Raw genomic sequence first — 27,504 nt, forward strand, 5'->3', positions numbered from 1 at the left:
TGTTCATCTATCTGTCCCAACTCTACTGCTACTACCACTTCTGGGAATGAATTACTAACCGATATGAGTATGTCCAATCCCTTCTTGTCTTCTCCATGGTGATTGCTTCTCAGCAACCTTTTGACCTAAATTAAGCGTGTCCAATCATTTGGTTTCCCTGGTCTACATTGGAAGAAGAATTGTCTTGGGCCACACATAAAAATACATTAACACTAACAATAGCTGATGAAGTAAAAAATAAAATTGTATTTAAAAATAGCAAAAAAAAAAAAAAAAATATATATATATATATCTCTCATAACATTTTAAGACCGTTTACTAATTTGTTGTATTGGGCTGCATTCAAAGCTGACCTGGGCCACAGGTTGGACAAGCTTGACCTAATGTGCCAATCTTATTGATCTTCTAAGTTTGCTTAAAACTTACTAATTTCTTTTTGACATCCACAAATACTTTCAGAGCCAGAATTCAAAACCAAACCTATCATATTCCAAAGTCTGTGCTCTTTCCACAGTACATCAACATTGCCCCAAATGATAAAATTAAAGAGTGTTTTCAACATAATAAAGATTTCTCATAAATCTAACAGGTAAATCCCCTTCAGAGATACCCTAGGGATATCCTAGAACTTTATAGATATTTGTACATCTAAAATAATTTTTCTGGGAGGCCAAGGCAGGTAGATCACTTGAGATCAGGCGTTTGAGCCTGGCCAACATGGTGAAACCCTGTCTCTATTAAAAATACAAAAACTAGCTGGGTGTGGTGGCACACACCTGAAATCCCAGCTACTCTGGAAGCTGAAGCAGGAGAATCACTTGAACCTAGGAGGCGGAGGTTGCAGTGAGCTGAGATCACACCACTGCACTCCAGCCTGGGTGGCAGAGTGAGACTCTGTCTCAAAAATAAATAAATTAATTAATTAAATAATTTTTCTGGTCTTAAGTTCAGCTGACTTCCAAGACAGCAATCTTTTAAATTGCTTAACAAAAGAGAAAAAGAGAAAAAAAAAATTTAAGAAACATTTTAAAGAAATTCTACTAATCTTTATTTTTAAACAGAATATTTAAAAAATAAAAATTAACTATATTCAAATACTTTTCTGGAAGGATAAAGCAATCACAATTGCTCCTCTCCAGACTCTGAATCACAAGTCTGAAGATCAGAAATACTCACGCATGCGGGCAGATATATTTGATATGTGAACTTCTGATACCTGCAAAGGCTTCTGCCCATCCGTGCCTGGTGGAAAAATCATTTGAATAATGCTATTAGATACTGTTTTAAATTCCAATAAGTTAGTAGCAGAAGAGTACTTTAAAAAACTGTGAAGATAAATGTTAAATCCTAAAAATATGTTTTTTTTGTTTGTTTGTTTTGTTTTTTTTTTTGACGGAGTCTCACTCTGTCGCCCGGGCTGGAGTGCAGTGGCGAGATCTCGGCTCACTGCAAGCTCCGTCTCCTGGGTTCGCACCATTCTCCTGCCTCAGCCTCCTGAGTAGCTGGGACTACAGGCGCCCGCCACCACGTCTGGCTAATGTTTTCTATTTTTTAGTAGAGACGGGGTTTCACCATGTTAGCCAGAATGGTCTTGATCTCCTGACCTTGTGATCCACCCACCTTGGCCTCCCAAAGTGCTGGGATTACAGGCATGAGCCACCGTGCCCAGCCTAAAAATACCTTTAAAATGTGGGCCCTCAATACTATTAAAACAACACCCTGAATCTAAAAACAACCCAACAGCTGTTATTTAAGTTTTACCTAGGGATAAAGATGATTTCTCAGATTTCTGAACAGCAATGTGTGCCCCTTCAGATATTTCCACAGGGCTTCACAACTTCCAAAATATAGATATATTTTTAAAATATCTTTATACAATGTATTTATAAAGTAGGCAAGACAAATAAGATAATTAACATTTTACATAAAGAAACAAAGCCTTGGCTGGGTGCAGTGGCTCACGCCTGTAATCCTAGCACTTTGGGAGAGTGAGGCAGGCAGATCACCTGAGGTCAGGAGTTTGACACCAGCCTGCCCAACATAGTGAAACCCCATCTCTACTAAAAATACAAAAATTAGCCGGGCATGGTGGCGTGTGCCTGTAATTCCAGCTACTCAGGAGGCTGAGGCAGGAGAATCGCTTGAACCCAGGAGGCAGAGGTTGTGGTAAGCCGAGACTGTACCACTGGGCAACAGAGCGAGACTCCATCTCAAAAAAAAAAAAAAAGAAAAAGAAAAAGAAAAAAGCCTCAGATAAATAAACTAAATCAGTTGTCTAATATCTCTACATGCTTACTACACTATTTAAAAACAGTAACTTTCACCCGGGCACAGTGGCTCATGCTTGAAATCCCAGCACTTTGGGAGACTGAAGCAGGCGGATCACTTGAGGTCAGGAATTCAAGACCAGCCCAGCCAACATGGTGAAACCCCGTCTCTACTAAAAATACAAAAACTAGCTAGGCATGGTGGTGCATGCCTGTAATCCCAGCTACTCAGGAGGCTGAGGCAGGAGAATCGCTTGAACGGGGAGACAGAGGTTGCAGTGAGCCCAGACTGCACCACTCTACTCCAGCCTGGGCAACAGAGTAAGACTCCATCTCAAAATAAATAAATAAATAAGTAAATAAAACAAAAACAGTAACTTTGGCTGAGCATGGTGGCTCATGTCTATAATCCCAGCACTTTGAGAGGCTGAGGTAGGAGGACAGCTTGAGACCAGGAGTTCAAGACTAGACTAAACAATATAGTGAGACCCACTCTACAGAAAACTTAAGAAAAAAAATGTTTTTAATCCAGCAACTTTATTTCTTCATGTGTACATGTTCACATACATACATGTTCAAAGCAGAATACAGAAAGATTGAAAAACTATAAATAATCAAATCCTTCTAGCCAAGAATAAACAGGTAATTTTCTGATGCATTTCCTTCGGATTTTTCCCATGCATGTCAATTAAGGAATAGATGCATACAGTTTCCTGCTTATATTTACATTTGGCCACATACTTGATGCTTTTTACATATTATCTCTACTAAAGAATAAAGTACAAGTAATTTCAGCCTTTCTTATAGCAAACAGTCTAGATAAATGTTAATTAATTATTTTTTTGAGACACAGCCTTGCTCTGTTGCCCAGGCTGGAGAGCAGTGGCGCAATCTCAGCTCACTGCAAGCTCCGCCTCCCAGGTTCACGCCATTTTCCTGCCTCAGCCTCCCAAGTAGCTGGGACTACAGGCGCCCACCACCATGCCTGGCTAATTTTTTTTTTGTATTTTTAGTAGAGATGGGGTTTCACCGCATTAGCCAGGATGGTCTTGATCTCCTGACCTCATGATCCGCCCGCCTCAGCCTCCAAAAGTGCTGGGATTACAGGCATGAGCCACCATGCCCAGTCCCCTGATTAAATACTTTTCTATTAACTATTTTTCTGTTTCAACCCATCTCCCCCAAAGTGTTAGAGACATATAAAAAGATTAATAACAATAGTATTAACTGCAACACTTACATAACATTAAGTATAACCAGGATATTGTATAGGGGTTTTGTGTGTATGCACATATGTATATGTGTAAATAGCTATGTTAAAGACCTTTTTCTGAAAACTAGAAAACATATTAAGAAATTAATGAAAATCTATATAAATGGAAGGATATCCCACTTTCATGGACTAGGGGATGTAATTTTTTTTTTTTTTTTTGAGACAAAGTCTGGTTCTGTCGCCCAGGCTGGAGTGCAGTGGCGCGATCTCGGCTCACTGCAAGCTCCACCACCAGGGTTCACACCATTCTCCTGCCTTAGTCTCTTGAGTAGCTGGGACTACAGGCGCCCGCCACCACGCCTGGCTAATTTTTTGTATTTTTAGTAGAAACGGGGTTTCACCGTGTTCGCCAGGATGGTCTCGATCTCCTGACCTTGTGATTTGCCCACCTCAGCCTCCCAAAGTGCTGGGATTACAGGCGTGAGCCACCGTGCCCAGCTGAGATGTAATATTTTAAAGATGGCAGTACTCCTCAAATTGATCTATGGAGTCAATGCAATCTTTATCAGAACACCTGTTGACTTTGCAGATATTAAAACCCAATCTAAAATTTGTATAGAAACTGAAGAGACCCAGAATAACAACAACAACAACAACGAATCTTGAAAAAGAACAAAGTTAGAGGACTCACACTTCTCAATCTCAAAAATTCCTACCAAGTAACATTCAGAAAGACTAGTACTAGAGTACAGACAGACATATAAATCAACTGAAAATCCAGAAATAAAATATCACATTTACTGTCAACTTACTTCTGAAACAAATCAACAGGGAAGGAATAGTCTTTTTAACAAATGTAGCTGGGACAAGTGGATATCCACATGTAATACAAAGAAGTTGGACTGCTACCTCATACCAATTGTAAACACTGACCAAAGACCTAAATGTAAGAGATAAAACTATAAAACTAGAAGAAAATATACATAAATCTTTGTGATCTCAGATCTGGCAACTTCTCAGATATAACACCAAAAGCACAACCGACAAGAAATGAATAGATAAATTAGAAATCATCAAAATAAACTGTTGTGTTTCAAAGGACACTATTAAGAAAATGAAAAGACAACTTACATAATGGGAAAAATGTTTGTAAATCATATCTAATTAAGTGTCTAGTATCCATAATAAAAAAAAAAACTGTTAAAACCCACGAACAAAAAGACAACCCAATTAAAAAATATGCAAAAGACTTGTCCAAAGAAGATATACAAATGGTCAAAGAGCACAGGAAAAGATATTGAACATCATTAGTCATTAAGGAAACATAAATCAAAGCCCCAATGAGACATCACTTCATACTCACTAGGACGGCTATCAATATAATGATGAGAGGAATAAATTCTAGTGTTCTGTAGCACTGTTGAGTGAATATGGTTAACTACAATTCAGTGTATATTTTCAAAACACTAGAAGAAAGGATGCTGAATGTTCGCAATGCAAAATGATAAATGTTTGAGGTGATGGATATGCTAATTACCCCGATTTGATCCTTACACATTGTATACATTTATCAAAATATATCACTCAGTATCCCATAAATATGTACAATTATTATGTATCAACTACAAGTAAAAGAAAAAAATACTTTAAAAAAAACTTCAGCCAGGCATGGTGACTCATGCCTGTAATCCCAGCACTTTGGGAGGCCAAGGCGGCAGATCCCTTGAGGCCAGGAGTTCAAGACCTGCCTGGCCAACATGGTGAAACCCTGTCTCTACTAAACCTACGAAAATAAGCTGGACGTGGTGCGCACCTGTAGTCCCAGCTACTCAGAAGCTGAGGCAGGAGAATCACTTGAACCCGGGAAGCGGAGGTTGCAGTGAGCTGAGATTGTGCCACTGCACTCCAGCCTGGGCGACAGAGTGAGACTCTGTCTCAAAAAAAAAAAAAAAAAAAGGAATATACTAAGTGTCATGAATTGTTCACATTAAAAGGGTTACTTTTATGTCATGTGAATTTTACCTCAAATTAAACAAAAAAGACATCTCAATAAAAAAAATAGAAAAAAGACTTGAATAGACATTTCTCCAAAGACTCATGAATGGTTAACATACACATGAAAACATGCTCAACATCATCAGTCATTAGAAAATGCAAACCAAAACCACTGTGAGATACCACTTCATACCCACCGGAATGGCTATCGCAAAAAAGACAAATAATAGCCAAGTGTTAAAGCGTATGGTGAGAAATCAGAACCCTCATACACTATCGGTAGAAATGTAAATGGTACAGCCACTTTAGAAAACCTTTAGGTTCTCAAAAGATAAATACGAAGTTATCATATCCAGCAATTCTACTCCTAGGTCTATACCCAAGAATATTGAAAAAATATGTCCACTATAGGTGTGGTGGCTCATGTCTGTAATCCCAGCACTCTGGGAGGCTAAGGCAGGAAGACTGCTTGAGCCCAGGAGTTTGAGATCAGCCTGGACAACACAGTGAGACTCTGTCTCTACAGGAAATTTTAAAAAAATTAGTTGGGTGTGACAGCATGCATCTGCGGTCCCAGCTACTCGGAGGAAGGATAGCTTGGGCTCAGGAGGTTGAGGCCCCACTGAGCCAAGATTGTGCCACTGCACTCCATGTGGGGCAAGAGAATGAGATCCTGTCTCAAAAACAAAACACACACACAAAAATACAGACATAAAAACTTGTTCCCAGCACTTCAGGAGGCCGAGGTGGGCAGATCACCTGAGGTCGGGAGTTCGAGACCAGCCTGACCAACACGGACAATCCCTGTCTCTACTAAAAATACAAAATTAGCTGGGTGTGGTGGTGCATGCCTGTAATCCCAGCTACTCGGGAGGCTGAGGCAGGATAATCGCTGGAACTTGGGAGGCAGAGGCTGCGGTGAGCCGAGATCATGCCACAGCACTCCAGCCTGGGCAACAAGGGTGAAACTCCGTCTCAAAACAAAACAAAAACAACAAAAAACTTGTACACAAATGTTCTTTTATAGCAGTATTACTCAACTCCAAGGTGCAAACAACCCAAATGTACATCAAATGATGGATGAATAAACCAAATGAGGCCAGGCGTGGTGGCTCATACTGTAATCCCAGCACTTTGGGGAGGCCAAGGCTGGCAGATCACCTGAGGCCAGGAGTTCAAGACTAGCCTGGTCAACATGGTGAAACTTCTCTCTACTAAAAATACAAAAATTAGCCAGGCGTGGTGGCGCATGCCTGTAGTACTCGGGAGACTGAGGTAGAAGAATCATTCGAACCCGGGAGGAAGAGGTTGCAGTGAGCCGAGATCGCACCATTGCACTCCAGCCTGGGCGACAGAGCCAGACTCCATCTCAAATAAAGAAAAAGATAGAATAAAATAAAATGAAGCATAGCCACACAATGGAGTATGATTCAACAATGAAAAGGAAGTACCAACATGCTATAGGATGGATGAGCCTTGAAAACAATGTTAAATGAAAGAAGCCAGTTACAATAGAACACAAATGAAAGAGTATAGGGTTTCTTTTTGAGGCAATGAAAATGTTCTAAAATTGACTGTGGTGATGGTTGCATAACTTATGGTGACTACATCTAAAACCATCGAATTACACACTTTAAATGAGTGAATTGTATGGCATATGAATTATATGTCAATAAAACTGGTACCAAAAATAAAGACAAAGAATGTATGACCGGACCCAATCATGAGGAACCATTAGACAGACTCAAATTGAAAAGTCATTCTACAGAATATGCAGAACTGAAGGCTGTGGCTGTATGCTTTAAAACTATAAAGGAAATGAAAGAAAAACTGACAAACAGTTTCAGATTCAAGACATGACAGCTCAAATGAACACACACTCCTGGAAAGGATCTCAGGCCAGGAAGGAAACAGACACAGTTGAGAAAGCTGGCAAAACTTCAATGGAGTCTGTGGACTGGATATAGTATTTAATCAATGCTCATCTCCTAATTTGGAGTGTTGTATGCTGGTTATGTACAAGTATCCTTGTGCATGGGAAATACACATGAGAGTATTTAGAGGTGATGGGAAATCATGTTTGCAGGTTTATCTCAAGAGTTAAAGACTCATCTATATATACATACATATATATACAGGGTGGGGGCGTGGACAAGCACACACAGGACTGAGTGCACACACAATGGAACACACACAGTAAAAGATGAACCAAGGAAGCTCCATGACAGCGATATGAGACTTTTTTGTACAAAAAGCACACATTTTATTTTAAAAGTGTGAGTTACAATTGCCACGAAAATAATAAAATGCCTAGGAATACAGCTAACCAGAAGGTGAAAGATCTCTACAACAAGAATTACAAAATGCTGCTCAAAGTAATCAGAGATGACGCAAACAAGTGAAAATGCACTCCCTGCTCATGGATAAGAAGAATCAATACTGTTAAAATGGCCATACTGCCCAAAGCAATTTACAGATTCAATGCTATTCCTATCAAAACTACCAATGACATTCTTCATGGAATTAGGAAAAAATGTTTTAAAATTCACGTGGAACCAAAAAAAGAGCCCAAACAGACAAGGCAATCCTAAGCAAAAAGAACAAAGCTGGAGGCATCATGTCACCAGCCTTCAAACTATACTACAGGGGTACAATAACCAAAACAGCATGGTACTGGTACAAAAACAGACACATAGACCAATGAAACAGAATAGAGAGCACAGAAATAAGGTCACACACCTACAACTATTTGATACTCAACAAAGCTGACAAAAACAAGCAATGGGAAAAAGGACTCCTCAGTCAATGAAAAGTGCCAGGATAACTGGGAGACCATATGCAGATGATAGAAACTGGACCCCTACCTTACCCCATATACAAAAATCAACTCAAGATGGATTCAAGACTTAAATGTAAAACCCCAAACTATAAAAGCCAGAAAGATGGCCGGGCATGGTGGCTCAGGCTTGTAATCCTAGCACTTTGGGAGGCTGAGGCGGGCGGGCGGATCACGAGGTCAGGAGATTGAGACCATCCTGGCTAACACAGTGAAATCCCATCTCAACCAAAAATACCAAACATTAGCGAGGTGTGGCGGTGGGCGCCTGTAGTTCCAGCTACTCAGGAGGCTGAGGCAGAAGAATGGCATGAATCCAGGAGGCGGAGCTTGCAGTGAGCTGAGATCGCACCACTGCATTCCAGCCTGGGCGACAGAGCGAGACTCCGTCTCAAAAAAACAAAACAAAACAAAACCCGAAAGACAATCTAGGAAATACCATGTTATTGACATAGGACTTGGCTAAGATTTCATGATGAACGTGCCAAAAGCAACTGCAATGAAAACAAAAATTGACAAATGAGATCTAATTAAACTATGAAGCTACTGCACAGCAAAAGAAACTATCAACAGCGTAAACAAACATGCTGCAGATTGAAGAAAATATATGCAAACTATGCATCCAACAAAGGTCTAATATCCAGAATCTATAAGGAACTTAAATTTACAAGTAAAATCAAACCACCTAGCTGTTCTGTGGTGTAGTCATTCTTTTATTCCTTTACTTTCTTAATAAACTTGCTTCCACTTTACTGTTTAAAAAAATTAAAAAAAAATCAAACAACCCCACTGAAAAGTGGACAAAGAACATGAACAGACACTTTCCAAAAGAAGACAGGCTGGGCGTGGTCATGGCTCATGCCTGTAATTCCAGCACTTTGGTCAGCTGAGGCGGGCGGGTCACTTGAGGTCAGGAGTTCGAGACCAACCTGGCCAACATAGTGAAACCCCGTCTCTACTAAAAATACAAAAAGTTAGCAGGGTGTGGTGGTGCGTGCCTGTAGTCCCAGCGGCGCAGGAGAATTGCTTGAACCCAGGAGGTGGAAGTTGCAGTGAGCAGAGATAGCGCCACTGCACTCCAGCCTGGTGACAGAGCAAGACTGTATAAAAAAAAAAAAGACATACATGCAGCCAACAAGCATATAAATACTCGAGATCATTAATCATTAGAGAAATGCAAATCAAAACCACAACGAGATACCATCTCACAGCAGGCAGAATGGCTATCGTTAAAAAGTCAAAAAAGGTCGTTAAGGGCTGGGCCATGAGGAACTTGCACATCCATCCCAGGGAGACCTGACCTTCAGAGATGACAGCATTCAGCCCCAGGAGGAGCCTGCAATTCGTCCTAGGTCTTCCCAACTTGTGCCGCCCATGGAGATACAGGACAGTAGGGAGTTAAACAGAACCTGCTGTCTGAATGGTGGAACCTGCACGCTGGGGTCCTTTTGTGCCCGCCCCCTCTCCTACGGACGGAACTGTGAGCACGATGTGTGCAAAGAGAATTGTGGGTCTGTGCCCCATGACACCTGGCTGCCCAAGAAGTGTTCCATTTGTAAATGCTGGCACAGTCAGCTCCGCTGCTTTCCTCAGGCATTTATCCACCTGGCTGTGATGGCCTAGTGATGGATGAGCATCTCATGGCTTCCAGGACTCCAGAACTACCACTGTCCACACTGCCACTTTTATGCTAGCTGGCATCTGCTTTTCTATATACAAAGTTACTATTAATCCACATTGACCTATTTACAGAAATATGATTTTAGGTATCATGCAAATTTCATGACCAGTAAAGGCTGCTGCTACAATGTCCTAACTGAAAGATGATCATTTGTTAGTTGCCTTAAAATAATGAATACATTTCCAAAATGATCTCTAACATTTCCTTATAGTACCAACTACTTCTTACCTCTTTGCTCTGCCCTCCCAGAAAACACTACTTCTTTTTTTCAAAAATCAGCCATATCTCCATTGTGCCCAAGTCCAGTGTTTCTTGATACATGTAATTCTACCAAAGTCTTCTTAATATGTTATTTTAAACAACTGAATTATATCTTCAGATTATTAGAGACTAATCCTAATGTGGACCTTAGGATACAGTTTTGAGTAGAGTTGATCAAAATCAATTAAAATAGTCTCTTTAAAAGGAAAGAAAGCAGCCGGGTGCGGTGGCTCACACCTGTAATCCCAGCGCTTTGGGAGGCCGAGGCAGGCGGATCATGAGGTCAGGAGATTGAGACTATCCTGGCTAACATAGTGAAACCCCGTCTCTACTAAAAATACAAAAAATTAGCCGGGTATGGTGGTGGGTGCCTGTAGTCCCAGCTAACCCGGGAGGCGGAACTTGCAGTGAGCCAAGATCTCGCCACTGTACTCCAGCCTGGGCGACAGAGTCAGACTCGTCCCCAAAAAAAAAAAAAAAAAAAAAAAAAAAAGCCTCTTTAAGGGGAGGAACGAGAGTGCTGAAGGAATGGAAGTCCGTTTGCACGTGTGTAGGAAGACTGGGTAGAAAAGAGAAAGCAAATGGGAGAGGTTGGAAAACATAAAATGGGTTACTTGACTGGTGATTTGGTGGGTGTAGAGAAGCAAGTGAAAAGGCTAAATGGAAGGGCAAGTTTTCATCATCTATAGAAAGCTATATAAGACAAGGACTCCCCTTTTTTTTCCCAAAGGTACTGTAAAAATAATGAAGTCTCCTTAGAAAAAAAAAATTATACTTCAATGTCCCTAACAAGATTGCTTAATAAATTATGTTTCTTCCAAGTTCTGCAATTCTTTTAACTGTTGTAGAAGAGAAAATGTTCACAATATATTTAGTTGTAAACCAAGTGATAAAACTACATATTGTAAGACCCATTTTTAAGATACATTGTATTACGTGTATGCACAGTAAAAATGGAAAATATACTGACCAAAAAAAAGCCAAAAAATAACAGATGGTGGCAAGGTCATAGAGAAAAGGGAATGCTTTTACACTGCTGGTGAAAATGTAAATTAGTTCAGCCATTGTGGAAAGCAGTGTGGCCATTTCTCAAAGAACTTAAAACAGAATTACCATTCGACCCAGTAAATGAATGCCATTACTGGATATATACCCAAAGGAGTATAAATCGTTCTCCCATAAAGACACATGCATACGTAAGTTCATTGCATTGCTATACACAACAGCAAAGACATTAAATCAACCTCTACACCCATCAGTGGCAAATGGGATAAAGAAGCTATGGTACATATACACCATGGAATGTTATGCAGCCATTAACAAAAGAATGAGATCATGTACTTTGCAGCAACATGGATGGAACTGGAGGCCATTATCCTAAGCAAACTATCACCTGAACAGAAAACCAAGTACCACATGTTCTCACTTACAAGTAGGAGCTAAATAACAAGAACACATGGATACTAGGAGAGGAACAACAGACACTGGGGCCTACTTGATGGTGGAGGGTAGGAGGAGGGAAAGGATCAGAAAAAATATCAGGTACTATGTTTATTACCTGGGTGACAAAATTATCTGTAGATCAAACCCTCAAAACATGCAGTTTATCTTGCAGATGTACTCCTGAATCTAAATACAAGTTACAAAGTAAAAAATAAAACAGTTATCTGGGCGTGGTGGCTCAGGCCTGTAATCCCAGCACTTTGGGAGGCCAAGGCGGACGGATCACTTGAGGTCAGGAGATAGAGACCAGCCTGGCCAACATGGCGAAACCTCATCTCTACTAAAAAATAAATATAAAAAAAAATTAAAAAGTTAATTCTTCTGAAGATAAAAGGAATACATTTATGAGATAATAAAGTGTATGTTCCAACTTTTAAAATAAAGATAGAATGTTACTGAAAAACAGTGTGAATTACACAACAGCAAGTATAATAAAAATTATGTTCAAACAGATAAACCTTACAAACATACTGGGCAAAAAGAGCGGGACACAGAAGATATACATATAATACCATTTATCTGAAAGTCAAGAACAGGCAAAACTATGGTATAGTAATAAAAGTTAGAGTAATGATCATCTCTGGGATGGGAGGGTACTAACTGCAAGGGAATGAAAAATACTCCTGGGGAGCTGGAAATGTTCTCTATCTTCATCAGGTTGATGGTTTCATAGGTGTAAGTAAAAATTTATCCAGTTAAACATTTAATTTTTTTTTTTTTTTTTTTTGAGACAGAGTCTTACTCTGTCACCCAGGCTGGAGTGCAGTGGCACGATCTCAGCTCACTGCAACCTTTACCTCCTAGGTTCAAGCAATTCTCATGCCTTAGCCTCCTGAGTAGCTGGGATTACAGGCATGCACCACCACGCCCCGCTAATTTTTTGTATTTTTAGTAGAGACCGGGGTTTCACTATAGTAGAGACCGGGGTTTCACGAGGCTGGTCTCGAACTCCTAACCTCAAGTGATCCGCACTCCTCAGCCTCCCAAAGTGCCGGGATTACAAGTGTGAGCCACCGCACCCAGTCCGGCTGAACATTTAAGATTTGAATACTTGATTATATCATAATCCAATTTTCAAAATAATTTTCAAAGATAGCACAAATCCAACTCAAAAAAGTTCTTACACCAAACCAATCTGAGTTTAGAACTGCATAACAGTTGCAAAGCAAAGCAACTGATAAATTCTCTCTTTTTTTTTTTTTTTTTTTTGAGATGGAGTCTCGCTCAGTCGCCCAGGCTGGAGTGCAGTGGCGCAATCTCGGCTCACTGCAAGCTCCGCCTCCCGGGTTCACTCCATTCTCCTGCCTCAGCCTCCCGAGTAGCTGGGACTACAGGCGCCCACCACCATGCCCGGCCTAGTTTTTGTATTTTTTAGTAGAAATGGAGTTTCACCGTGTTAGCCAGGATGGTCTCAATCTCCTGACCTCGTGATCCGCCCGCCTCCGCCTCCCAAAGTGCTGGGATTACAGGCATGAGCCACTGCGGCTGGGCCAGTTCTCTTGTCTTATAATTTCAGTAGAATTAGGAATAAACTTAACAATATGTGTATAGTTAGCTTTGCAAATAATTTTAATGTGCACAATAAGCAGTATTTTGCAGCAATAATAAATACCTGGCATATAGGCTACCATTCCTAGATTGTGGGCCCAGAGTAGACATTACCAAGCAATTAAGGCACTTTCTGTCACAGAGCCTTGACCAACAAAGGTATCCAAGCAGCACATAAGATAAAACACTAGACTGGGTGCAGTGGCTCAAGCCTTTGATCCCAGCACTTTGGGAGGCTGAGTTGGGCAGATCATTTGAATCCAGGAGATCGAGACCAGCCTGGGCAATGTGGCGAAATCCCCATCTCTACTGAGAATACAAAATTAGCTGGGAGCGCTCCTGTAGTCTCAGCTACTCGGGAGGCTGAGATGGGAGGATCACTTGAGCCTGGGAGGCGGAGGGTGCAGTAGGCGAAGATCACACAACTGCACTCCAGCCTGGGCAACAGAGTCCTCACCTCCCCCTGAAATAAATAAATAAATAAATAAATAAATAAATAAATAAATAAAACCTGTCTGTTATCTCTGCAAAAGATAACAGCATAACCACATTATAAAATGTTTTCCATGGTTATTGCCAATGTTTATTTTCTGTGAGCTGTTTTCATTTCTATTTCAATTTCTAAGTATATCGTTACTTTATTTGAGCTAATGACCTCAGGGATAACTAAATAAGCTTTAAACATTACAGTATTATTTCAGCTAATTATAGCTTTGGGAATAAATAGCCACTTAAAAACAAAGTCACACTTATAAAATAATCTTCAGGCTGGGTGTGGTTGCTCACTCCTGTAATCCCACCACTTTGGGAGGCTGAGGTGGGCGGATTACTTGAGCTTAGGAGTTTGAGACCAGCCTGAGCAACAATGGCGAAACGCTGTCTCTACAAAAATTAGCCAAGTGTGGTGGCACACGCCTGTAGTCCAAGCTACTCGGGAGAATGAGGTGGGAGTTGCACTGGGCACGAGAGTACCATGCCACTGCACTCCAGCCTGGGCAACAAAGCAAGACTCTGTCTCAAAAAATAGTAATAACAATCTTCTACCTATTTATTAGAGTTCAAAATAAAATAAAGCTTCAATTATGTTCCTCAAAACATTACTACATATAATAAAAGCTTGACCTATATCATGGCTGGCTAAGGCAGATGACAGCCTTATTCCCTTATGTTTTACACTTACAAAGTATATTGAGAAGTAAATATGTATGTAAATTGATGGTGACTATAGAAACAGAATTTTAAAATGTAATTTATTTATGTATTATGTTTTTTGAGACGGAGCCTCTCTCTGTTGCCCAGGCTGGAATGTAGTGGGGTGATCTCGGCTCACTGCAACCTCTGCCTCCTGAGTAAAAGTGATTCTCCTGCCTCAGCCGCTCGAGTAGCTGTGCCACCATACTTGACTAATTTTTGTATTTTTAGTAGAGACAAAGTTTCACCATGTTGGCTAGACTGGTCTCAAACTCCTGACCTCAGGTGATCCGCCTGTCTTGGCCTCCCAAAGTGCTGGGATTATAGGCATAAGCCACTGCACCCGGCCAAAAATTTAAATTTAATATGGATTTTAGAATTGTTATTAACACAATAAAACATTGGCTATTCTCTCCATACCAAAGAACTCTATAGCACTGGCTTTTTGAATACTTACAATCTTTTGCATGTATTAGACATTTGTCAAAGAATAAAAATGCTGGAGTTCACAGGGAAAAGTACAAGAGCTTTAAGGTATGGACTTTGTAGTTCAAAGGCCTTTTGCTGTACTCACGAGTTTCTAGCCCTGTCTGGAGTAACAGGCTGTTGAAGAGTTGCCTCTCAATTATTCACCCCAAATATACAGACAATGCAACAATATTTCACAGTAAACTTTGACTATTCGTAGTTCTGCCCCTATTTGTGCTCAAAATTGCAATTCTACAATTATTAATATTATTCATTTATATTTTGTGCTACTCCTGTGTTTATGCCTTAACCACACAGATCCTTGTTTTCCCTACTATATACACACAGTTTTTGGCCAGCAGCTCTACTTCAATAAAAGAGCTCAAGAAAATGCCTTTTTTTAAATAACAGAAGACATGCTGAAGAAAAAAAAGCAACAACAACTAAGAGATTATTTTATTTTGAAAGAGTCTCGCTCTGTCACCCAGGATGAAGTACAGCCTGCAACCTCTTCACTGTAACCTTCGTATCCTAGATTTAAGCAATTCTCCTGCCTCAGCCTCCCGAGTAGCTGGAATTACAAGTGCGCTACCATGCCCACATAATTTGTGTATTTTTAGTACAGACGGCGTTTCACCATGCTGGCCAGGCTGGTCTCAAACTCCTGACCTTGCGATCTGCCCACCTTGGCCTCCCAAAGTGCTGGCATTACAGGCATGCGCCACCACGCCTAGCCTTTCTTTCTTTTTTTTTTGAGACAGAGTTCTGCTCTTGTTGCCCAGGCTGGAGTGCAATGGCGCAATCTTGGCTCACTGCAACCTCTGCCTCCCAGGTTCAAGTGATTCTCCTGCCTCAACCTCCGAGTAGCTGGGATTACAGGCATGTGCCACCATACCCGGCTAATTTTTGTATTTTTAGTAGAGACGGTTTCGCCATGTTGGCCAGGCTGGTCCTGAACTCCTGACCTCTGGTGATCCGCCCGCCTCCACCTCCCAAAGTGCTGGGATTACAGGCGTGCGCCACCGCATCTGAGGAGAGAAATTTAAAAAACAAACTTCTACATGCATGAGAGATAAAGACTGAGATATAGACTGTGTCCTCAATGAACCTGAAGTCTTGTAGGAGAAACAAGATATAAACACACCACCATACAAATCAAAATTTAAGCACTAAAAAGAAGTTACAAAGAATGTCAAAATGTGGAAGAGAAGGGAAAGATTAGTTTCAGCTATGAAAATCAAAAAGAATGTATAGAGCAGGAGCAGTAAGACAGAGGCCAGGTTTTCCCCACAATGCACACGCACATACATACACACCATAGTATGTTTTATTCCTTGTTACAATTAGGGGAGAAAAGACAAAAGTAGAAAATGAAAAGCATTTGGAGTGGCGCAATCAACAACCAATCCTTTTTTAAAAAAAGAAACAATCATTAACAGCTTAGCTCCTACTTGTTATAAGACTATATGTATCTACAGTTTTAGAATGTACTTTTTTTTGGTAGACAGGCTCTCACTATGTTGCCCAGGCTGGTATCAAACTCCTGGCTTCAAGTGATCCTCCTGCCTTGGCTTTCCAAAGTGTTTGGATTACAGGCATGAGCCATTGCACCTGCCCAGGATATACTTTTTCCACTTAAATCGCTGGAATTCTAATTTATCAAATATTCTTCTTTCTAAACATTTTGGCATTTCAATTTTTTTCACACAGATTTCTTATTGTACAGTCTTATAAATGAATGTTTGCAGACATCACTTTTTCCTTAGAAAAAATTCTTTAAAATGTTGTCACAAAAATCTTTTAAAAAATTAGGCCTTTGCATATATATTGTTAAATGAGGCTAGAAGAATATTTTAAAATCAGAGATAGAAATTGAAGACACCTCAGATAAAGTAGGTTAAGATCACATGGTGAAGAAATGATTGCTGTGCTCTGTATTTGAATGTTACCAGGTAGTCCATAAGAATCCACAGAAAAATCAAATGACAAATATTATCATCTTAGGAATATCACTCTAAGCAAATACAGCTCTAACTCTCATGCAAGCTAAAAATAATGAAAAGCTCAATTTTTCATAGTATGAATATACAAACAGTTCCCAACTGTTTGTTGGGTATAATGGCTAAATTTACGATTTTTTGATTTTATGATGAATTTATCATGATGTAGAACATCTGTATATCAAAAAATATTTAACAACAGGGGTCAATAATTGTTTTCTGCAAAGGACCAAAAGAGTCAACATTTTAGGCTTTACCAGCCAGAAGGTCTCTGTTGCAACTACTCAACTCAGCCACTCTGGGATGAAAATTAACTATAGACAACATGTAAACAAAAGGATGTGGCTCTGTTTCAGCAAAACCTTATTTATGTACAATAAAATCTGAGTTTCATATACTTTTCATGTGTCACTAAGTCTTAAGTTTTTTCCTAACCATTTACAAAAAGTAAAAACAAGTAGCAGCGAAAATGCATGGGATGCAGCAAAGGCAATGCTCAAATTGAAATGTATAGCTGTGGACATCTGTTTTAAAATAAAGATCTCAGGCTGGGCATGGTGGCTCACGCCTGTAATCCCAGCACTTTGGGGGGCTGAGGTGGGCAGATCACCTGAGGACAGGAGTTCAAGACTAGCCTGGCCAACGTGGTGAAACCCTTTTTCTAGTAAAAATACAAAAACTAGCCTGGCGTGGCAGTGAATGCCTGTAATCCCAGCTACTTGGGAGCCTGAGGCAGAAGAATCACTTGAACCTCGGAAGCGGAGGTTGAAGTGAGTCAAGATCGTGCCACTGCACTCCAGCCTCGGAGACAAAAAATAAAATAAATAAATATAAAAATAAAGATCTCAAAATAACAATCTAATCTACCTGAAAACAACAACAACAACAACAACAAAAACGTAATCCACAGTAAACAGAAAGAAGAAAATAATAAAAACAAGAGGGGAAATAAATGCAATAGAGGCCAGCGTGGTAGCTCCCACCTATATTCCCAGCACTTTGGGAAGCTGAGGTGGGTGGATCACTTGAGGTCAGGAGTTAGAAACCAGCCTGGCTAACATGGTGAAACCCCATCTCTACCCAAAATACAAAAACTAGCCGGGTGTGGTAGCACCTGCCTGTAGTCCCAGCTACTCAGGAGGCTGAGACAGGAGAATTGCTTGAACCTGGGAGGCGGAGGTTGCAGTGAGCCGAGATTGAGCCACTGCACTCCAGCCTGGGTGAAAGAGTGAGAGTCCATCTCAAAAAAAAGAGACTATCAACTAAAGCAAAACTTGGTTCTTTGAAAAGATCAACAAAAAATGGCAAATCTTTAGCTTGATCAACCAAGGAAAAAAAACAGAGAAGACTCAAATTATTACAATCAGGAATCAAAGAACAGACTACTACTAACTTGACACATAGAAAAGATTATAAGAGAATAGTATGAACAATTACATGGTAATAAATTAGATAACCTAGATTAAATAGACAAATTCCTAGAATGACACAAACTACCAAAAACGGATTCAAGAAGAAACAAAATCTAAATAGGCCTATAATAAGAAATTGAATCAGTAATCAAGTCTCACAGAGAAAAGCCCAGTACAACACGGCTTCAAGGTGAAGTCTACCAATCCAATGTTTAAAGAATCCTTCTCATTTCCCCTGCCCAAAAAAAGAAGGAACACTTACTCATTTAGAAGGCCATTATTACTCTGACGTCAAAACCAAAGGGTATGAGAAAAAAAAAATGACAGCCAGGCGTGATGGCACAGCCAGGTGTGACGACTCACGCTCATAATCCCAACACTTTAGGAGGTCGAAGTCGCGGGACTGCTTGAGCCCAGGAGTTCAAGAGCAGCCTAGGCACATGGTAAGACCCCATCTCCACAAAAAATAAGAAAATTAGCCAGGCATAGTGGTGTGCACCTGTGGTCCCAGATACTTGGAAGTATTGTTTGAGCTTGGAAGATTGAGGTTACAGTGAGCTGTGTTCACTCCACTGCACTCTAGCGTGGGTGACAGAGCGAGACCCTGTCTCAAAATGAAAATGACAGACTATCTCATAGGAATATAAATACAAAATCCTAAAAACTACCAAACCAAATCTATCGACATATAATTAGGATTATACACCATGACCAGGAGGGATTTTCCCTAGAATGCAAGGGCGGTTCAACATAAAAATTTAATAAATACAATACACCATTTTACCGGAGATTGTAGCCAGGGAAACTGGCAAGATAAATGGCATCCAGATTGGAAAGGAGGCAGTAAAATTCCCTCTCATGATCCTGTGAGCTGAGTATCTTATGATCTTATATACAGAAAATCCTAAGAAATCTACAAAAACATCCTAAGAGTTAATGAGGTCAGCAAGATCCCAGGATATAAAAAACTTATCAAAAAGGAATATTTCTATACACTAGCAATCAACAATATAAAAATGTAATAAAGACAACAATTCCATTCATCATAGTATACAAAAGAATAAAATACTTAGAGGAATAATTTAACAAATAAGTGAAAGACTTGTAATCTGGGCAGGGCATGGTAAGGTGTGTCTGTAATCTCAGCTACCCAGGAGGCCAAGGCAGAAGAATCGCTGGAACCCAGGAAGCAGAGGCTACAGTGAGCCAAGATTGAGCCACTATATTCCAGCCTGGGCTGTAGGGCGAAACTATCTCAAACAAACAAAAAAACCATCAGGATGAAAAACTGTTGTGCTGCAAAACATACTACCAAGAGGGTGCAAAGACACCCCACGCAATGGGAGACAATATTTATAAATAATATATCTGATAGGAGTCTAGTGTCCAGACTATATAAACAATTCTTATAAATCAACAATAAAAAGGCAACCCAATTTTTAAAATGGCAAAGGATCTGAACAGATATTTCACCAAAGAAGATATGCAAATGGCCAATAAGGATGTTTGAAATGCTTGTTCTCTGGTACCATAAAGAAATAGCATTCAAACATAAATTTATTTAGTAAGGTCATGTTTACTTCCTGCAGAAAGGGTACACTCGCCAGCAGTTATGCCACGAGAGTACACCAAACAAAGGAGACAGAGTCATTTATAATCTGACGAGTCCACCCTACTGTTGTGTCAGGTTTCCATTAGCTGGAACGGGACCTCACATTCTGTATTTGTCCCGATTGGCTAGCAACTTGGAACTTTTTAAAACAGGCAAAGGTAGAGGAGAACAAAGGAAGGAGGAAGTAAGTTGTGGAATGCTGAGAAAGATAACACTTTTAAATACGGAAGAAGAACAGGCTGTGACCTAATGCTTGCTTGGACCAGTATAAGCATGCCAGGGTAAATATTTAGGCTAAATTGTGGGAGCTAAGAGCTAAAGTACATTGATTTCTTTATTACGGCTAGCAGACATTTCAGAATGTTAGCACAGGTCTTCGAATAAATTTTGCTTTTAAGAGAAGTTGCGGCCGGGCGTGGTGGCTCAAGCCTGTAATCCCAGCACTTTGGGAGGCCGAGGCGGGTGGATCACGAGGTCAGGAGATCGAGACCATCCTGGCTAACACGGCGAAACCCCGTCTCTACTAAAAATACAAAAAGAAATTAGCCGGGCGTGGTGGCGGGCGCCTGTAGTCCCAGCTATTCCGGAGGCTGAGGCAGGAGAATGGCGTGAACCCGGGAGGCGGAGCTTGCAGTGAGCCGAGATCGCGCCACTGCACTCCAGTCTGGGGGACAGAGCGAGACTCCGTCTCAAAAAAAAAAAAAAAAAAAAAAAAAAAGAGAAGTTGCTATTTATTCCTAATTAGATGCGGAGGACAATCTTTGAAGAGGGACCTCTATTTTACTTTTTACAAGGACATGAGATGATGCTCAACATTAACCATTAGGAAATGTAAATCAAAATCACAATGAGAGAGCACTTCACATACAAATGGATGGCTATAATCGAAAAGACAATAACAAGCGTTAACGAGGATGGAGAGAAATCCGAGCACTCACACACTGCTGGTCATTTATCTTGGCAGAAGTGTAAAAAAGTGCAGCTACTATAAAAACTGTCCTGGAGTTCTTCAAGAGTTAAACATAGAGCTACTATTGACTCAGCAATTTGACTCCCAGATATATACCCCAGAGAACTAAAAACATATGTCCACACAAAGTCTTGTACATCAATGTGCAGGGTAGTATTAGTTATTAGAGTGAGTCAAAAAGTAGAAACAATCCAAATGTTCATTAATTGATGAATGAATAATTTTTATGTGAATTTTCTTTTTAAGAGATAGAGTCTCACTATATTGCCCAGGCTAGACTTGAACTCCTGGCCTGAAAGGATCCTCCTGACTCAGCCTCCCAAGTAGATGAGACTACAGGCACATGACACCATGCTCAGCTAATTATTTACTTGGCAATGAAAGAAAGCAGTACTGGTACATGTTACAACATAGATGAGCCTGAAAAACATTATGTTATAAAGTGAAAGAAGCCAGATGCGAAAGACCAAATATCTGATTCCACTTCTATGCAATATCCAGAATAAGCAAATCAACAGAAACAGAAAAAGATAGTGGTTGCCAGGGAGGGGAATAAGTAGTCTGCATATGGATTTTGGGTTTCTTTTGGGGATGTTGAACATATTCTGGAATTAAAACAGTGGTGATAGTTGAATAACTCCGTAAATATACTAACAACTACTGAATTGTATACTTTAAAAGAGTGAAGTTTTTGGTATGTGAATTATTAAGTACAGTAGTTCCCCATCACCCATAGTTTTGCTTTCTGTGGATTCAGTTACTTGCATTCGACCACCATCGAAAAATAGGTGAGTACAGAACAAGAATGTATTTTGAGAGATCACATTTACATAACTTTTGTTACAGTATATTGTTATAATTATTCTATTGCTGTTGTTCACCTCTTACTGCCTCATTTATAAATTAAACTTTATCACAGGTATGTATGTATAGGAAAAAACATAGTTTTCCGATACATGGGGTGGGGGGGACTTTGAACATACATAACAATACTAATATGTATGTATTAGAATGTATATAGTAATACTGTAATAATGAGTGGCAGGTCAGAATTGAACCGTGGGCCCTTGTTTGCCAACCTCTTTTTTTCTTATTTTTATTTTTTGAAATAGGGTCTCACTGTCGTGCAAGCTGGAAGTGCAGCTCAGCTCACTGCAGCCTTGACCTCCCAGGCTCAGGCGATCCTTCCACCTCAGCCTCCCAAATAGCTGGGATTACAGGCACACTCCACCATGGCTGGCCAACTTTTTGTATTCTTTGTAGAAAGTGGATGATACGGTTTGGCTGTGTCCCCTCCGTACCCCCTCCCCCTGGCAAAATCTTACCTTGAATTGTAATAATCCCCACGTGTCAAGGGTGGGACCAGGTAGAGATAACTGAATCACAGGGGTGGCTCCCCCCAATGCTGTTCTCGTGATAGGGAGCTCTCATTTGATCTGATGGTTTTATAAGGGGCTTCCCCCTTCACTCAGCTCTCATTTCTCTCTCCTGCCACCTTGTGAAGAGGTGCCTTCCACCATAATTTTCAGTTTCCTGAGGCCTCCCCAGCCATGTAGAACTGTGAGTCAATTAAACCTCTTTCATTTATAAATTACCCAGTTTCGGTAATTTTTTATAGCAGCAAGATAACTAATACATGGGGTTTTGCTGTGTTGTCCAGACTGATCTCGAACTCCTAGGCTCAAGCCATCCTCCCACCTCAGCCTCCCAGAGTGCTAGGATTACAGGTGTGAGCCACCACGTCTGGCTCCAACATCCATTCTACATAAGAAATACTAAGAACCAGGCAGGGCGTGGTGGCTCATGCCTGTAATCCCAGCACTTTGGGAGGCCGAGATGGGTGGATCACCAGAGGTCAGTAGTTTGAGATCAGCCTGGCCAACAAGGTGAAACCCTGTTTCTACTAAAAATACAAAATTTAGCCGGCACAGTGGTGGGCACCTGTAATCCCAGCCACGCAGGAGAATCGCTTGAACCCGAGGCGGAGGTTGCAGTGAGCTGAGATCACGCCACTGCACTCTAACCTGGACAAGAGTGAAACTGTCTCAAAAAAAAAAAAAAAAAAAAGAAAGAAAGAAGAAATACTAAGAACCCTTACATGAGAAAAAGAAATAGGAATCTTGGGTTCTAGTCCCCACTCAGCCACTATCTAAAAGTGTGGCCTCAGAAAGCTCTGTCAGTCTGGTGGTTCTCGGAATTGTGATCCCCAGACCTGTAGTATCGGTATCCAATGAGAACTTGTTAGAAATGCAAATTCTGGCCAGGCACAGCAGCTCATGCCCGTAATTCCAGCACTTTGGGAGGCCCAGGTGGGAGGACAGCTTGAGCCCAGGAGTTAGACTAACCTGGGCAACGTAGTGAGACCCTCATCTCTACAAAAACTTTAAAAAACAGCCAGGCATGTTGGCACACAGGTGTACTCACGGCCACTTGGGAGGCTGAACCCAGGGGGTCGAGGCTGCAGTGAGCTGTGTTCACACCACTGCACTCCAGCCTGAGCAACAGAGTGAGAGACCCTGTGGAAGCAAGGAGGAGGAGGAGGAGGAGGAGAAGGAGGAGGAGGAGAAGGAGGAGGAGAAGGAGGAGGGGGAGGCAGCGGCGGCAGAGGAGGTGGAAGAGATGGAGGCGGCGGTGGAAGACCCTGTGGAAGCGGGAAGAGGAGGAGGAGAAAGAAAGAAGAGAAGGAGAAGGAGGAGGAGGAAGAGAAGAAGGAGAAAGAAGGAAGAGAAGGAGGCGGTGAAGGAGAAGGAGACAGAGAAGGAGAAGGAGGAGGAGAAGGAGAAGAGGAGGAGGAAGAGGAGGTGTTGGAGGAGGAAGAGGAAAAAGAAAGGAGAAGAAGTGGCATGCAGACAAATTCCTGGGTCTCATTCCAGACCCACTCAATCAGAAACTGGCAGTGGGGCCCAAGAATCAAGACTTTTAGGTGATTTTGATGCATGTTATAGTATGAGAATCAATGACTTTCCAGTTCAGTTTTCCCATCCATAACCTGTAGCTAGTTGTACTGGATGATTCAAAGGCCTATACAGGTTATAAAAATCTGAATCCAACCATATTAATATAAAAAGTATGGCCAAGCTGTATCCAACTCTTTTGATAATTTTCAATGACAATGAAAAACTCAAGATTTAAGAATTCTGGCTGGGTGTAGTGGCTCACACCTGTAATGCCAGAGCTTTGGGAAGCCAAGGTGGACAGACTGCTTGAGCTCAGGAGTTTGAGACCAGCCTAGGCAACATAATAAGACCCTGTCTCTACTTAAAAACAAAACAAAACAAAATCAGGCCCTGTGTGGTGGCATGCACTTGTCATCCCAGCTACCTGGGAGGCTGAGGTGGAAGGACTGCTTGGGCCGGGGAGATCAAGGCTGCGGTGAGCCATGAGCACACCACTGCACGGCAGCCTGGGTGACAGTGTGAGACCCTGTCTCAAAAAATATAATAATTCTAAAAAGCTTCAATTAAGCTGAATCTAATATTCAGAATCCTAGATTAATCAGAATATATTTCATTTTATTGTCAGAAAAAAGGAAACAAAACACAGACACATATACACGAGGTTTCTAAGAACCCAAAAAGTGAATTTCAGCACATACCCCCCAAAATATTACAAATTGACTCCAATCTGTTTCTCAATTGTGATCTTTTAAAAAGGACTGCAGAGGCCAGGCACAGTGGCTCATACCTGTAATCCCAGCATTTTGGGAGGCCAAGGTGGGCGGATCACCTAAGGTCAGGAGTTTGGGACCAGCCTGGCCAACAGGTGAAACTCCATCCCTACTAAAAATATAAAAATTAGCCGGGCATGGAGGTGGGCGCCTGTTATCCCAGCTACTTCGGAGGCTGAGGTAGGAGAATTGCTTGAACCTGGGAGGCGGAGTGAGCTGGGATCGTGCCACTGAATTCCGGCCTGGGCAATAGAGCGAGAATCTGTATCCAAAAATTAAAAAAAAAAGACTGCAGAGTGACTAAAGCATTCTTTCCATTTGTTCATTATCCTGTAGTAATATGGGTGTAGAACTTTTTAAAAACTCAGAGATTCTGTCTGGGTTTGCACAAGAAACACCACTCATCCCCATCCCCACTCATGTAGTACATTATCATTAACTCTCCTATCAGTCCCAATCAGTCTTACCAACTAACTAGACAAGAAAAAAAAATGACCTAAGATAGATCAGATTCTAGGCTGAACACCAGAAGTAGGGTTGATAAAAGAGCTAAGATCGTTCACTTTTGGATAACAAGAGTGTGTCCACACTGAGAATTATGCACATCTACAGAAAGAATCAAGTGAGAGACCATAAGGCCAGGGAAAGGTAGTGAAGAATAATGATGTTGAACAGTGTCCCCGCCAAATTCACATCCACCTGAAACCTCGGAATGTGACTTTATTTAGAATCAGGCTCTTTGCAGATTTCCTTAGTTAAGGGTTGAGATCACACTGGATTAGGGTGAGCCCTAAATCCAGTAACTGGTGTCCTCCTAAGAGGAGGAGAGGACAGATACACAGCAAAGAAGGTCACATGAAGACAGAGGCAGAGGTTGGGCATATGGTGCCTGAGGCCAACGAAAGCCAGGAGCTATCAGAAACTGGAAGAGGCAGTTTCCATTAGAGAGAATGTATGTGACCCAGTTGACAGCTCGGTTTTGGACTTTTGGCCTGTTTAACTGTGAGAATGAATTTCTGTTGTTTTTAATCCATCTAGTTTGTGGTTATTTGTAATGGCAGCCTTAGGAAACTAATACAGGTGGTGACTGATATTCCTCATATGTCTCGCCCTTTAATTCCTTATTTATTCATTTATTTGCCCAACAAATACTTAGTACTCTTACATGTCCTATATCATTCTAGCACTGGGAATACAGTATTAATTAAAACAAAACACAAAAAATCCCTGTGCTCAGGTGAATTTTATGGTATGTGAATTTTATCTGAATTAAAGTTGATTAAAGAAACCTTTGCCTTCATGGACTTTATATGCCAGTGGGCTGTCCTTCTATCCTTCCACAAATTCTAATTTTTGTTTAAGCTAGTTGATGAGCTTTCTATTCCTTGTAATTAAATGATCTCCAAATCACATTCTATAATTCTATTACTAATAGTTCTTGATTACAGGAAGACTTGCAAACTTATTATGGTCATAAAACATATCCATGTTGCCAATTTATTTTCAATCCTCACTTGTTTGACCTCTCAGTAAAATTTGATCCAGTCAACCACTTCTTTATCTTTCAAACATTCTTCTCTATATTTTTATAATCTCCTTGGCTTAGGAAATGTCACAGGGACTGGTAATACAGATAATTCCTGGAATACTGGTAATACAGATAAGGACTGGGGGGTAACAGGGAAGGGGGCACATGAAGAGAACCAAGCTTTCCACCTGGCCTTTCCTCCCCCCTGTTTCCCCTTAACTGGAACTGAGCTTTCAGGTGTCACATTCAGCATATACGGAGAGGTCCCATGAAGGAAGCATAGCAGTGAGCTGGTGCAACTGGAGGGGGGAACTCCAGAGTTGCACTGTTGGCCAGAACCCCCCAAGAACAGAAGTCAGGTTACTCACGGAATTACAAATATGGAAAGGGAGAAGGCTATAAAAAACCCTGTGGTTCTGGGCTGCAATTGGAGGAATCATTGTAAGTTCAAGATTTTGAATATTTATAAATACTAAAACTGGTATGTGTGTACATACGTATGTATGTGCATCTATTCTTAGCTGCGTCCACTGCAAGGGTCTAGATCTGGGAGCACACATAGCACCCGGATCTCACTGTCTACTAAAAGGAATCAGGGTTCTTGGAAAAATGGCTGAGTCCAGAACTAGAGCAGGAAACATATAAAACAATCCTAGACAAAATCTTGTACTACAAAGTGAGGAAGTGATCAAATAAGGATGAGGATATGTCCAAAAGACATTGAGTACCAATTTGAAAGGGTTACTGTGGCCAACTAAAGGACAATTTGAGCATCAAAATAAATAACTGACTTGATTGTTATCCTCTGAAAACAATAGGAATCCAAGAGTGTGTACTGATTTAAAATTCTAAAACAAATGAGCATGTACATATGTACTCTTGAAAAGTGTCAAGGTCATGAAAGACAAGGACCGTTTCAGAATAAAGAAAACTAAGGAGAAATGATAGCTAAAGGCGATATGTGATCCTAGACTGATAAAGGACACTATTGGCTCAAACCAATGAAATATGAATGGAGCTGGTGGATTAGATCGTAGTATCCAATCAATGTTAACTTTTTAATGATGGTTATACGGGAGTGTCCTGGTACTTTAAAACGTACACTGAAGAATTAAGGTGTAATGAGGCAACACGTCTGCAACTTATTCTTTAATAGTTCAGAAATATTAACAATTAAGTAATCTGGGTGAAAGGCATAAGGAGCTATAAATGCTATTTCTGTAACTTTTATGTAAATTTCAAGTTACTTTAAAATAAAAAGTTAGAAAGTTTAAAACATAATAGAACATAACCTATTAAATAAATCTGAGTCCAGGCAGGACACAGTGGTTCATGCCTGTAATCCCAGTACT

At 40.7% G+C, this 27,504-nt stretch overlaps 1 protein-coding gene across 13 annotated transcripts in view; it reads right to left on the reverse strand.

Annotated features, from left to right (window-relative positions):
- The window catches only part of LYPLA1 (lysophospholipase 1), a 51,804-nt gene that overhangs the window by 18,715 nt on the left and 5,585 nt on the right, over positions 1-27,504 (reverse strand). For 4 of the 13 annotated variants that reach the window (XR_013396795.1, XR_013396796.1, XM_015145367.3 and 1 more), the window contains exon 3: positions 1,217-1,242. The exons of 2 other annotated variants lie outside the window; for them this stretch is intronic. Coding sequence is in view for 5 of the 11 variants with exons in the window: in XM_015145367.3 (XP_015000853.1) it covers positions 1,217-1,236 (20 nt within the window). In the remaining 6 variants the exon portion in view is untranslated. 13 annotated transcript variants of the gene reach the window in all.

This window comes from Macaca mulatta, chromosome 8 (assembly GCF_049350105.2).
Source record: "Macaca mulatta isolate MMU2019108-1 chromosome 8, T2T-MMU8v2.0, whole genome shotgun sequence".
NCBI classification, from domain to species: domain Eukaryota; kingdom Metazoa; phylum Chordata; class Mammalia; order Primates; family Cercopithecidae; genus Macaca; species Macaca mulatta.